Here is a 15,233-nt window from a genome sequence, read left to right on the forward strand (position 1 = left end):
CCTGTTCACTCAGGAAAACCTGTGGGCGGCACGGTGGCACAGTGGTTAGCACTGCTGCCTCACAGCGCCAGAGACCTGGGTTCAATTCCCGCCTCAGGCGACAGACTGTGTGGAGTTTGCACGTTTCCCCGTGTCTGCGTGGGTTTCCTCCGGGTGCTCCGGTTTCCTCCCACAGTCCAAAGATGTGCAGGTCAGGTGAATTGGCCAAGCTAAATTGCCCGTAGTGTTAGGTAAGGGGTAAATGTAGGGGTATGGGTGGGTTGCGCTTCGGCAGGTCGGTGTGGACTTGTTGGGCCGAAGGGCCTGTTTCCACACTGTAAGTAATCTAATCTAATGTAAGTAATCTAATCTAATCATCACAACAACAACCCCCTGCTAGTCAGAGACATTCTCATAACATCAGTAAACCCTTTCAGATATTAAACGCCTCAGAGCACTCTATCACTCCCCTGCCTTATCCTCCCACTGTCTTGAACACATTTCCATTCCAATATTTATCCAATTCTCCAGATGTCTGTGGGATTGTTAGTGGGAATGACACATCACCAATGGTGAGGATGATCAATATAAGGCAGTGCAAGATTACAACATATTACGGAAGAAATCCAAGATGCCATTTGAAAGCAAAGAACAAAAATTTTGAGAAATAACTCCCTTTCAGGCTCCACTAATCAAATTTGTGAACAGCCAAGATGCTGTGATTTATTTTGCTTTTTTTTTGTTTGGGAAGGGTATTAAAGTGTGTACGTGGAATAAAAAGAACTGAATGTAACAACTTTCATAAGCAACGCTTTAGGAAGTAACAACTTTCTTCAAACCCTTTTCTCTGGAGCCATCTTGTGGCTATGTTTGAATTTCACATCCTGCCCATAAATGAAGAATTAAACAGGAACATAACCCTTCTAGATTCTTCTCAGAGCCTTCCTGTTACACCATTCACAGAGATCATGACTCTCCCATGACAAAGTTCCATATTCCAGTCCTTTCCCATGCAGGGTTTGACAAAACTCTCACAAGGTCAGAATTAAAATTAACAACTGACCTCAAACCATTTACTACTAACAGCAAACTCAACCACCCTTGAAATGCTTCCTAACTTCGCTCCAGAAAGATCTGTCATTAAGGAGATAGAGTGACATGGTGTCATGGGACAGCAATCCCAAGAGTGAGGCGAATGCTTTGGAGGGAGAAATTCAACTCCCCACTGTGGCAAGAAATCTGGAACCATAAAAGCCAGTTGTAAAAACTCACCTGGTTCATGAATGCCCTAAAGGAAGGTGTTGTGATGGAACCAGATCAGGTGGCTCTCATTGACCTTGAGATTCCTGATTGAGGTTGTTAACCTAAACCAATCAGGGAGCTCTGGCTGACAGACATAAGCAGGAGCTGTGGGCACCGCAGGGAGTGGAGTGCATTATTTCTCCCTCCAACTCTATTTTGATTTAGTCCTTACCCTCCCCTTCACTGTTTTGATCACACAGCATTGCCCTTTGATGTGAAGGGCAGTGCTTGTCACTGGCCACTTGGGTGTTTTTCATATCTTCCTGGTGGTGGAAATTGAATAAAAATTCGTGCACTTTGTGTCTCTCACTGTGTCTCACACATACACACACACCATGGGTGCTGGGGGAAAATAAGCACTACCGCAGTTAGGCGGTAGTGTGAGGGTTAGAAAAAAAAGAAAGAAAAGAAAAAAAAATTAAGAATTTGTTTACGTGAGAGCCCGGGTGTCCTTGGAGAAAGAGCATAAAGAAAAAATAAAAGAAACAGGAATGACACTCAGCATTGCACTTTGGTGTGAAGGGCAGTGCTTGTCACTAGCCACTCTGGTGTAAAAAAAAAGCAGGAGCTTCAATCCATAGAAGATGAGGAAGATCACAACCCAGAACAGCCACCAGCCCTGGATCAGCCACTACAAGCAGCAAGGCAGACGCATGAGGAAGTCATTGCTCAGTTCTTTAATTGAGGGCTAATGCTGTTCTCTGGACAGGTTTATATTTGGACTTAAGTCCAATTGTATTTTTGCATTTTGGGGCAGGGAACAGTTTTCTTTTGTTGTTGCTTCTGTGCTTTTATCAGTTCTACACAATTCAATATGACTTCAACCTACATTTTTAAAAAAGGGGGTTCAGAAGGTCTCCTCAGTACGTGCTCTGTACTGTGGACAGGTAAAGAATGGGTGTCTTGGTGATGGGATACTGGCCTCAGTGCAGTTATTTCAGAAGGAAATAATTAGGGGTGGGTGAGAAATGCTGGCTTTGCCAATGACACCTGTTCCCTATGAAAGAATTAAAAACAAATTATAGAGCTACTCAAGCACAGAAAGATTGTTGATTTTAATATTGTTGTCTCTTGTGTTTATTGTCTGTCCCCAATTAGCTTGCAGGATCAGAGGGCAATTTGTAGTCAATCTCATTGTAGTCGGTTTGGGTCCTGCACGCGGAGATCCATTGGCAAACTTCCTTCCATAAAAGGCACTGGTGAATCAGAAGGGTTTTTCAACAACAGTTACATGGCCACCATTAGACTAGCTTTTAAATTTTAGATTTTTATTGAATTCCTTTTTAACTAACTGCAAGGCGTGATTTGAACCCATATCCCCAGAACATTGGTTTAGGACTCTAGATTGCTAACTGAATGACATCACGGTACTCCAAAGCCTCCCCTCAGTTTTATTTCTAAATGCTTTCTCTGCCATTCCTTACAATGAAGATTGACCTCTGGGTTATAGATGCAGAAACAGGACCTATCCACCAGATTATGCTGAGTGTGTTAGGACCAAGTTACAGCAAAGAACAGTGGGACACAGGAACAGACCATTGGCCCACCAGTACTGTGCCTTTCTAAACGGAATGTCTTTTGCCTCTATGTGGTCCATATCCCTCTATTTCCCTCCTATTCATGAAATTGTCAAGATGTCTCTTAAACACTGACATTGTATCTGCTTCCACCACCTCCTCTAGCAGTACATTCCAGGCACTCACCACCCTCTGTGTAAAATAACTTGCCTCTCACATCTCCTTTAAACTTGCTCCCTTATACCTTAAACCTATGTCCCCTATTAAGTGACATTTCTACCCTGGGGTAAAAAAAGGTCCAAGTGTCCATTGCATTTGTGCCTCTAGTAATTTTGTAAACTTCTATCAGGTCACCCTTTATCCTTCAATGTTCAAGTGTAAACAAGCCAAGTTTGTCCAATCTCTCCTCATAGCTAATACCCTCCAAACCAGGAAACGTCTTGGTAAACCGCTTCTGTACTCTCTCCAAGCTTGGAGCTCAGATCTCCATTGGTCTCTTGAAAGAACATAATCTATCTTAAGGTCTTGTAAGGCCTTTACTAAAGCACAAACTCATAAGAAACAGGAGAAGGAGTAGACCATTCATTCTTGCTGCGCCATTCAATATAATCATTGCTAATCTTGAGCTTCAACTCCATGACCACTCCCCATACTCCTTAACTCCCTTACAGACAAAGTTCTGTCCATCGCAGCCTTGAATCTATCCAACTTCAGAGCATCTGCACCCCTCTGGGCTACAGAATTCTAAGAGGAAATTTTGCCTCAGCTAAAGTCAGAAATAACAGACCCTTTATTCCGAGACTGAAAGGTGGGGTTGACTTACCTGAGCAGGTCTGGTGGCCAACTGAAGTCCTTTGTTCTCGGAAATCACAAAAGCATTGGCAATCCAGGTGGTGAGGGAGTCTGGAACTGTTCTCTGGAAGCTAACGTTTGAACTTGAACTAACCAAAAGAAAATAATTATGAGAGAAATGGTCATAAAGTGTGGTTAAAACCTTCCTATGGTAGAATACTGACATATCCAGGCATATAACTCTTTGAAATTTACATCACATACAGACAGGGTGGTTAAGAAGGTTTTTAGCACGCTTGCTTTCATTGCTCAGACCTTTAAGTATCGGAGTTGGGAACATCATGTTAGGGTTGTACTAGACATTGGTAAGCACTCTTCTGGAATACTGTGTTCAGTTCTGATCTCCCTGCTGTAGGAAGGATTTTATCAAACTGGAGAGGGTTCAGAAGAGATTTGCCAGGACTGGAGGGCTTGAGTTATAAGGGAGTGGTTGGATCTACTGGGACTTTACTCACTCAAGCATAGGAGATTGAGGAGTGACCTTGTGGAGATTTATAAAATCATGAAGGGCATAGAATTGCAGGGTTTTTTTTCCCTAAGATGGGGGATTTCAAGACTAACGGACATATTTTAAGGTGAGAGAAGAAAGATTTAAAGGAAGTGAGGATTACAAGAGAGTGATTTGTGTGTGGAATAAACTACCAGAGGAAGTGGTGAATGTGGGTACATTTACAGTGTTTACAAGTTTAGATAAGTTCATGAATAGGAAATGTTTGGAGGGATATGGGCCAAATGCAGGAAGATGGGGCTAGTTTAGTTTGGGTTTGTGTTTGGCATGGACTAAATGGACCAAAGGTTCCATTTCCATGCTATATGATTCTATGACTCAAAGTCATGCACCATCCTCTCCTGGGAATGTACCCATCTCATCATTCAATAAAATACCCCCAGCTAACAGCATTACAGAGGTGCTCCGATGTACCTGTTTGCTTAAAGGAAGCTTGTTTCCAACAGTCCTAGCATAAACATATCTCACCCTTTTGTAAAGACCCTTGAATCCCCAGTTGGATTTATCAATAGATGTCTTACATCCATGTTCTCTTGGTTTTGAATTCCATTACATTTTTACATGCATTTTCCTTATCAAACCTCTTGCTCTTGTGCAGATTTTTGACATTCATGCATTTCATTGTTATTTTAGTATGTGTGACACTAATGTCCCCGGTCTGTAACCTTCTGCTGATCTTCCCCTGACCTTCCCCTTACTGCTCCTCACCTTTCTCAACAAGAGAAAACCCATCACTTTTCCTCCTCACTTTACAGCTCTGAAGAAAAGTCACATTGGAGTCAAAATGTTTACTCTTTCTCCCTCTCTACTGGTGTGCACATACCTCCTGGGTTTCTCCAGCACTCTCAGGTTTTATTTCAGATCTCCAACATCCATTGTACATTTGTTTGAAAACTTTCCAATCTACCCTGGTATCGTCCATGTCAATCATTCCTGCACCTTCCCCAGTGCTTCTCTATTCTTTCTACAATATGGAGACCAGAACTCTGGAGAATAAGTGCAATACTTTGCTTGAAATCATTTCATGAGCTTGAATTTGAACACCTAACATTGTATCCATGAGGTGATTTTCTAGACACAAATGGTTTCCATGCTTAGGTATTGATGAGGTACATTTCTACCTGTGCCCCGTCCCCCTCCAGCCAAAGACCAAACATATCAACATTATACAGTCATAGAGTCATATACCACAGAGACAGGCCCTTCTGGCCCAACTAATCGATTCCGACCAGATTTCCTAAACTGAACTAATCCCATTTGCCTGCATTTGGTCTATATCCCTCTAAACTCTTCCTACTCATGAACCCATCCAAATGCCTTTTAAACGAGAGTGAGGACTGCAGATGCTGGAGATTAGAGTCAAGAGTGTGGTGCTGGAAAAGCACAGCAGGTCAGGCAGCATCCGAGGAGCAGCAAAATCGACGTTTTGGGCAAAAGCCCTTCATCAGCTTCCTCTGGCAGCTCATTCCATATATGCACCACCCTATGCGTGAATACGTTGTCCCACAGGACTCTTTTATATCTTTCCCCTCTCACCCTAAACCTATGCCCTCTAGTTTAGGACTCCCCCCCCCTGGGGAAAAGGCCTTCGCTGTTCAAACTATCCATGCCCCTCATGATTTTATAAACCTCTATAAGGTCACTCCTCAGCCTCTGACATTCCAGGGAAAAGAGCTCTAGTCTATTCAGCATCCCCTTATAACTCAAACCTTCCAGCCTTGGAAACATCCTTGTAAATCTTTGTTTGCATCCTTTTCAGTTTAATAACATCCTTCCTACAGTGGGGCAACTGGAATTGCATGCAGTACTCCAAATGTGGCCTCACCAATCTCTTGTACAGCTGTGACATGATGTCCCAACTCCTGTACTCAATGACCTGACTAACGAAGGCAAGCACGCCAAACGCCTCCTTCACCATCCTGTCCACCTGTGACACACTTTCAAGAAACAACGTACCTGCACCCCTGTCTTTCTGTTCAACAACACTCCACAAGGCCCTACCATGAACTATATAAGTCCTGCCCTGGTTTGTCTTACAAAAATGCAAATGTCACATTCACCTAATTTAAACTCCATATTAAAAGTAAAGCAGACTAGATAGAGTGATAATGGTCATTACACTAATGGTGTAGTGATACTGTCCCAAAATCTGAACTCCAATAATCATTCATCCCCTTGGTCATCAAGAATCTATCTCCCTCTGCCTTAAAAAATATTTAATTCTGCATCCACTGTGTTCCGAGGAAGGGAATTTAAAAAACTTTCAATCCTCTGAAAAAAAAACCTTCATATGCCATTCCTTAGCCCACTGGCCCAGCTGATCAAGATCCCATTGGAATCTTTGATATCCTTCTTCACTGTCCACTGTCCCGCCAATTTTGGTGAAATTCCTGGGACACTCTAACAGGACTGTCTTTCTGGATGAACTGTAATGGTTCACACAGAAGATTCAACATCATCTGCTCAAGGGTAACGAGGCAGGCGACATTTCAGCAATGACCTCCTTCCCAGAATAACCTACCCAGCCTGGGACAGACAGCTCTGCACACCCAGCCTCGGAGCTGCTTTCAACTGTTTTAATCAATCTGCTCAGAGATATTGTTACAGACTTCTCGCCAATGTGGCATTCGAACCCAAGCCTGTTGGTTCTGGGGTAGGGACATTATGACTACACCATTAGAACAATGACAACTGCCATTGTACCTATGTCTGCATTGTCTGTAACATTTTTTAATCAACTTGAGAATGAGTTTATTTTTAATCAAGCCAAACCACGTGCACCGATAACAAATGATTCATACAAACATATGAAAAAAAATCAAGACCTGGCCACTCAGCCCTTCGAGCCTGCTCTGTCATTCAATAAGATCGTGGTTGACCTGATTTTAACCTCAACTCTATATTCCTGCACCTCCCTGATAAACTTTCATCCCTGTCGTCATCAAGAATCTATCTCTCTCTGCCTTAAAAATATTTAAAGTTTCTACTCGTACTGCCTTTTGAGGAAGGGAATTCCAAAGACTCTCAATCCTCTGAAAGAGCCAGGTGGCACAGTGTCTCAGTGGTTAGCACTGCTGCCCTCACAGTACCATATGGCTCAGTCCACATTCCTGAAGGGGTGAAATATACGTGTGATTCATTAGTGCCCTGGCCTGGGAAGGTGTGGAGTACACTGAGAGACGTCAGCAGGAAGGAGTAGAAGCCAAGCCAACATTCCAGAGGGGGCAGACAAACGTAAAGTGAGTGTGCTAATATTGAGGTTGTGGATAACCCAAGTATAGATAGGAAGACAAGTGATGAGAGTGACACAAAGACTCTGCAGAGGGAAATAAACAGGTTAAGCGAGTGGGCAAACACTTGGCAAACAGTATATAATGTGGGGAAATGTGCTGCACCCTGGTAGGAAGAATAGAGGAGCTGAATATTATTTAAATGGAAAAAGACTGCAGAAATCTATGGAACCGAGGAATTTGGGAGTCCTCATGCATAAGAATATAACATAAGAACATGGGAACTAGGAGCAGGAGTTGGCCATCTGACCCCTTGAGCCTGCTCCGCCATTCAATAAGATCATGGCTGATCTTTTCATGAATTCAGCTCCACTTACCTGCGCTCTCACTGTATCCCTTAATTCCTTTATTGTTCAAAACATATGAATCACTGAAAGCTAGGGTTCAAGTTCAATGGTTAAAGAGAAAGGCAAATTAAATGTTGGTTTTTATTTTGAAGGGAATGGAATTTAAAAGTAGGGAAGTATACAAGACACTAGTAATGCTACGGTTGAAATAATGTGCACAGTTTTGGTCTTTTATCCACGGAAAGATATACACAGAAAAGAGGCAGCTCAGAGAAGTGTAACTCAGCTGGTACCAGGTATAGAAGGTCTTTCTCATGAGGAGAGGTGGAGTAGATTAGTTTTGTACTTGGTGGAATGTAGAAGACTGAGAGGTGACCTCATTAAAACATATAAAAGTCTTAGGGGACTTAACAGGTTAAATGAAGAATGGTTCCTTCCTCTTGTGAGAGAGTCTTAGACGAGAGGACATAATCTCAGAATAAGGGGTCGCATATTTACAGCAGAGATTTGGAGGAATTTCTTTTCTCAGAGGGTAATGAATGATCATAGACTCCCTAATGTGTGGAAGCAGGCCATTCAGTCGATCAAGTCCACACTGACCCTCTGAAGAGCATCCCACCCAGACCCATCACTGTAACCCCACACTTGTTATGGCCAATCCACCTTTAGACTGTGGGAGGAAACCGGAGCACCGAGAGGGATTCCACACAGACACGGGGAGAATTTGCAAACTCCACACAGACAATCACCCGAGGGTTGAAGCAAACTCGGGTCCCTGGCGCTATGAAGCAGCAGTGCCAACCACTGAGCAAACGTGCTGCCCAAATCAGCAGACTTCTTTACCAAAGAGGACTGTAGAGGCTGTTATTAAGCATATTCAAGGCCAAAATTGACAGAATTTAGTCAGTAAGGGAGTGGTGGATAATGGGGGAAAGGCATTAAAGTGAAGTTGAGCTTTATCAGATCAGTCACAACCTCTTTTGAATGATGGAGCAGATGGTATGGGCTGAATGGCCTGCTTCTGCATTTTCTTCTTGGTATTCATACACGGGATGAGGATATCGCTGCCAAGGCAGCATTTACTGTCCGTTCCTACTTGCCCAGAAGGCAGTTATGAATCAACCACGTTGTTGTAGTTCTGGAGTCACATTTAGGCCAGACCAGGTAAGGATGGCAGTTTCCTTCCCGAAAGGGCATTAGTGAACCCATGTCTTATAATCACCTAAACAAACTGTCAGACATGACCTGGTCCATGTGTGGCAGTGTCTGCAGATCGTGCACTAACTGTTCGATCATCTCAGAACCCACTAAACCTGACTGAAAGCCAGTTACCTGCAAACGCCTAATCATAAAATCCCTAAAGTGTGGAAACAGGGTCCACACCGGCCCTCCAAAGAGTAACCCACCCAGACCAATTCCCCTCCCCTATTATCCTACATTTACCTCTAACTAATGCACCTTACCTACACATTCCCTGAACACTATAGACAATTTAGTATGGCCAATCCACCCTAACCTGCACATCTTTGGATTGTAGGAGGGAACCCACGCAGACATGGGGAGGATGTGAAAACTCCACTCAGACAGTCGCCCGGGACTGGAATCGAACCGAGGTTACTGGTGCTGTAAGGTAGCAGTGCTAACCACTGAACCACCAGACAGCCGCAAAGAACAGAGAAGGTTTAATTTCATCTTCTTCACAGTGAGGTATCCAGTGTTGGAAAGATATAAAAGAGACCTAAGGGGCAACTTTTTCACGCAGAGGGTGGTACGTGTATGGAATGAGCTCCCAGAGGATGTGGTGGAGGCTGCACAATTGCAACATTTAAGAGGCATTTGGATGGGTATATGAATAGGAAGGGTTTGGAGGAATATGGGCCGAGTACTGGCAAGTGGGGCTAGATTGGGTTGGGATATCTGGTCGGCGTGGACAGGTTGGACTGAAGGGTCTGTTTCCGTGCTGTACATCTCTATGACTCCATGACAACATGAGGCATTCAGGCACTCAGCTACTGAGGATCTCATGTTCAATGAAATGGAATTCCTACCCAGTTATCATATCCAACCACATCCACGTCTCCGGAAAATATGTTCTGATTCTCTGATCTTCTGGTTCAACTGAGTGGCTTGTGATTTCAAACTCAGCAGCGTCTTCACGGAAGGCTATGTCTGAGAAAGAAAATCCATGAGGTTAGGAAAGATCTCTGTCCACATTGTCCAGTATTTATAGTAGTGTTAATACAAAAAGGCTAGTGCAAAGTTCTTACCCTATGCATATTGCTGTGAAATCTCAATTTGGATTCCATGTGTAATTACTACATAATTTGAACTGGATGAAATTTCTCCATGCAAAATTGCCCAAGATGTAATTATATTGCCTGCCTTTTTAAGTCATTATTTACTTCTTTGCAAGATCTATTCCAATGCCAATGTAAGGTGCAGACTGAAGTTTCAAATTTAATTGTATAGTAATTGTAATGAGGTCAGCCAGGTGGACCTCAGAGAATGAGTTCCCGGATTGGGGCTGTTAATCTGATTTGATCAGGGAGCCCTGTCTGACAGGTATAAACAGAAATGTCTGGGGTTCTGTTCACTCTGAGGCCTGGCTCTGAGGGAGCTGGATCAGTGGAGTTATTTCATCTTGGATTTCTGTGGTGTTTCTCCAAAGCATGGTGAGTAGAGTATTGTTGAGGAAACTCATTGCATAGACTTACAGAGTACTCAGAGCGAACAGGCCATTTGGCCCAGCAGGGTGAGGTCACCATTTGTGCTCCACGTGCACCTTCTCCTGCCATGTTCCAGCGGTACCTCATTCTCACCTCAGAATAAGCAGATTATATATTCCCAATCCACTCCAAATTCTCAGTCCCCTCTCTGGTGAATGAAAATGATCCTTTATCCTTGGACTAATACTAACCCAGACAGCAATATCATAAATGCAGGTCAACTGTTCATAATCATAGTGTGTGGGAACTTGCAGTGTGCGAATTGGCTGCAGCATTTCCGAATTGCAAAACTGACTGATGTACCATACTGGCTATGAAATGCTTCAGCACGGTGGTGAAAGAGGCTTTATAAATGTGATTCTCACTCTTTTCCACTTCACCTTATCAGCAAATCCTGCCATTCTTTCCTCTTTATTGATTTATCTAGACTCCTCTTAAATTCATTGATGCTAAGTGCATCCATTTACACCCAGGGGATTGTCTCAACCCGCTCCCAACAAACTCTCGTCAGGAGCTGACATCAAGCTAATAAAAGTAAGGATTGTGTGTTACTGCTCCATCACTAAGATTGAATACGAACACTCAGCTACTGACAGGAAGATCAATTGATTTACAAACTGCACTGCCTGATCAAAAAGGTGCTTCATGCAAGCAATTAACCTCCCTGATGTTTGGGTGTTGGCACCTGAAATTGATCTAACACAAAGCTTTAACTGAGCACAGTTAAAAATCACGCAACACCAGGTTAAGGTCCAGTAGGTTTATTTGGGAGTACTATCTTTCAGAGCGCTGCTCCCTCATCAGGTAGCGAGTAGGGCAGGATCATAGGACACAGAATTTATAAGTAAAAGATTTCAGGGCAGTGACTTGAAAGAAGTTCTGGGATTTATGCATTAATCAATCAAAACCTGCATCCCCATTCTAAGTGATTAAAGACATAACAGCAATCTAGATTTGTTCAGTACATCGCATCAGTTGTATGATACTTTAATCTTTTACCATAAACTCTGTGTCCTATGATCCTGCCCTACTACCTACCTGACAAGGGAGCAGCGCTCTGAAAACTTGTATTTTCAAATAAACTTGCTGGACTTTGACCTCATGTCATGTGATTTTCAATATTATCCACCCCAACAACGGTACTTCCACACCTTAACTGAGCATCACGAAGGGCTCTTGTGGAGTGATGGTATGTCCCTCCCTCTGAGCTAGGTGGCCTGGGTTCCAGTCCCAGTGGTATGTAATACCATAGAGTCATAGAGCTGTACAGCACAGTAACAGACCCTTCGGTCCAACCTGTCCATGCCAACCAGATATACTGAATTAATCAAGTCTCATTTGCCAGCACTTGGCCCATATCCCTCTTGAACCCTTCCTATTCACATACCCATCCAGATGCCTTTTAAACGTGGTGATTTTGCCAACCTCCACCACTTCCTCTGGCAGCTCATTCCACGCATGCATATCTCTGAACAACTGATCAGAAAAAACGTCTGACAGACCATCAGTAGTGGGAGGTCTCTTGAAACAAGAGCAGCCTCTAGTGGCACAGTGGTAATGTCCCTACTCTTGGACTGAAAGATCCAGGTTCAAGTCTCACCTACTCCTGAGAATATAATAACATCTCTGAAAGGTCAATTAGGAAAAATAAGTGAAATAATACAACAACTGAACATCACTAGTAAAATGTCATGGAAACATGAAAGAAAGGTTTGTATTTATCAAGAATATTTCACAATCTCAAAACAGTCCAAAGCACCCCTCAGCCAATGTGGGCATGAGGTTCTGCAATTTAGGAAATGTGATTCTGGATTAGTGGTGCTGGAAGAGCACAGCAGTTCAGGCAGCATCCGAGGAGCTTTGAAATCGATGTTTCGGGCAAAAGCCCTTCATCAGGAATAAAGGCAGTGAGCCTGAAGCGTGGAGAGATAAGCTAGAGGAGGGTGGGGGTGGGGAGAGAGTAGCATAGAGTACAATGGGTGAGTGAGGGAGGGGATGAAGGTGATAGGTCAGGGAGGAGAAGGTGGAGTGGATAGGTGGAAAAGAAGATAGGCAGGTAGGACAAGTCCGGACAAGTCATAGGGGACAGTTACTGAGCTGAAAGTTTAGAACTAGGGTGAGGTGGGGGAAGGGGAAATGAGGAAACTGTTGAAGTCCACATTGATGCCCTGGGGTTGATGTGTTCCGAGGCGGAAGATGAGGCGTTCTTCCTCCAGGCGTCTGGTGGTGAGGGAGCGGCGGTGAAGGAGGCCCAGGACCTCCATGTCCTCGGCAGAGTGGGAGGGGGAGTTGAAATGTTGGGCCACGGGGCGGTGTGGTTGATTGGTGCGGGTGTCCCGGAGATGTTCCCTAAAGCGCTCTGCTAGGAGGTGCCCAGTCTCCCCAGTGTAGAGGGGACTGCATCGGGAGCAACGGATACAATAAATGATATTAGTGGATGTGCAAGTAAAACTTTGATGGATGTGGAAGGCTCCTTTAGGGCCTTGGATAGAGGTGAGGGAGGAGGTGTGGGCACAGGTTTTACAGTTCCTGCAGTGGCAGGGGAAAGTGCCAGGATTGGAGGGTGAGAAATATGGTAGCCAATTTGCCAGAGCAAATGGCTCTGTCATTGTTCATGATATTGGTTGAGCAATGAGTATTGGTTTTACCACTAGGGGGAACTCTTCTTTCCCTTTTCAAATGATATCTTCAAATAAAAATGATGTTTTCAAACGATGTCAGTTATCTTCAGCCTGAGAGGGCAGGTGGGGAACCATTTTGGCACCTCATTGGAGAGATGGCATTTCTATTAATGTGTGACTGCTTCAGTGCCTGTTCTGGCATAAACTTGCTATCTGCCTTCTTACCTTGCCCCATAGTAATAATCATGAAAAATCAAATTAAATATTAACAACATGAGATTTGGTGAAGTAGGGCATTCAGCCCATTGAGTGTGCTCCACCATTGCTGTGGGTGCTGGAAAAATATTGGAATCCCTACAAAGGGGAAACTGGCCATTTGGCCCAATACTCCGAAGAGTATCCCATTCAGACCCATTCCCCTAGCCTATTACTCTACATTTTCCCTGACTAATGCACCTAACCTATACATCCCTGAACACTATGGGTAATTTAGCATGGCCAATCCACCCTAACCTGCACATATTTGGATTGTGGGAGGAAAGTGGAGCACCCAGAGGAAATCCATGCAGACACGGGGAGAACGTGCAAACTCCACACATACAGTCACCCCAGGCTGGCACTGTGAGGCAGGAGTGCTAACCACTGAGCCACTGTGCCACCCAATATGGAACAGGAATAGAAATTGCTGGAGAAACTCAGTGGGTCTGGAACCATCACTGGAGAGAGAAATGGAGTTAATGTTTTGAGTCCAGTGACCCTTCCTCAGAACTGATAGCAGCTCGGAAAAGGCGGTTTCTATGTTGATATTGGGAAGAGGGGTGGAAGGAGTGAGTAAATAGGTGGAGATGGAGCCCAGAGAAAGGGAGGTATAAGGGTAGGCAGACAAAGGGATTGCTGATAGTAAGTCAGGGAGGAAGAGAAACTTAAGATAACGTAAAGAACTGTGGACACTGGACACCTGAAACAAAGCAGAAATTCCTGGAGAAACTCACTAGGTCTGGCAGCAGTGGAGGCAGAGAGAGGGAGAATTGAATTGAATGATTAATTGTCACTTGTATTTAACAAATAAATACAGTGAAAAGCGTAATATGTCGCCGTGCTCTAGGTCCACTTCAAGTTACAAAAGATGTGAAGATATAACTAGAATATAATTAAAAACACAGTCCTTTCTGCCTTCTTGTACTCTGCTTGACATGGGAATGGAGGAGGGGGTCTCCACAATGGGCTCCAGGCCCATCAATGCCCCTGCATCACAGTCCATTTCAGGAGTGCCACTTCAGGGTCACCATCACTGCAACTGTATTCCAGAAATACCACACTGGGCCTACCACACCTCCCGGGTACTATGGACAGTCAGCATGTTTTTCCCAGGGTAAAAATGTCAATTACTATGTGGCATAGGTTTTAATGAAAAAGGGGAAAAGTTTAAAGGGAATGTGAGGCAGGTTCGTTCACACACAGATTGTTAAGTGCCTGGAACGTGCTGGCCAGAGGAGGTGGAGGAGGGGTGTACAATAGTAATGTTTTAGAGGCACCTTGACAGATACATGAATAAGGAGGAGAAAGTGAGGACTGCAGGTGCTGGAGATCAGAGTCGAGAGTGTGGTGCTGGAAAAGCACTGCAGGTCAGGCAGCATCAGAGGAGCAGGAGAGTCGACGTTTCAGGCATAAGCCCTTCATCAGGAATGAAGCTTGTGAGTCGGGGCTGAGAGGTCGGATGGGGTTTGGGGAAAGGTAGCTGAGAAAGCGAAAGGTAGATGAAGGTGAGGGAGAAGGTGATAGGTCAGAGGGGGGAGTGATGGACAGGTCTGGAGGGTGGTGCCGAGTTGGAGACTTGAGACTGAGATAATGTGGGGAAGGGGAAATGAAGAAGCTGTTGAAATCCACATTTATGATGTGTGGTTGCAGGGTCCCAAGTGGAAGATGAGGTGTTCTTCCTCCAGGCGTCGGGTGGTAACGGTTTGGCGGTGGAGGAGGCCCAGGACCTGCATGTCCTTGACAGAGTGGGAGGGAGAGTTGAAGTGTTCAGCCACAGGGCAGTGGGGTTGGTGGGTGCGGGTGTTCCAGAGATGTTCTCTGAAACGAACTGCAAGAAGGCGTCCTGTCTCCCTGATATAGAGGACACCACATCGGGTGCAATGGATGCATTAG

The 15,233-nt window shown here is 44.3% G+C and overlaps 1 protein-coding gene across 1 annotated transcript in view; it reads right to left on the reverse strand.

The window, feature by feature from the left end:
- Positions 1 to 15,233, reverse strand: part of cd109 (CD109 molecule) — a 140,374-nt gene that overhangs the window by 68,665 nt on the left and 56,476 nt on the right. The window contains exons 18-19 of the mRNA XM_072580292.1: positions 9,784 to 9,904; positions 3,622 to 3,739 (exon numbers count right to left, since the gene is read on the reverse strand). Of these exons, the coding sequence (XP_072436393.1) occupies positions 3,622 to 3,739; positions 9,784 to 9,904 (239 nt within the window). The remainder of the gene's footprint in view (positions 1 to 3,621; positions 3,740 to 9,783; positions 9,905 to 15,233) is intronic.

The sequence above is a fragment of the Chiloscyllium punctatum genome, chromosome 11 (genome assembly GCF_047496795.1).
Source record: "Chiloscyllium punctatum isolate Juve2018m chromosome 11, sChiPun1.3, whole genome shotgun sequence".
Classification (NCBI taxonomy): Eukaryota; Metazoa; Chordata; class Chondrichthyes; order Orectolobiformes; family Hemiscylliidae; genus Chiloscyllium; species Chiloscyllium punctatum.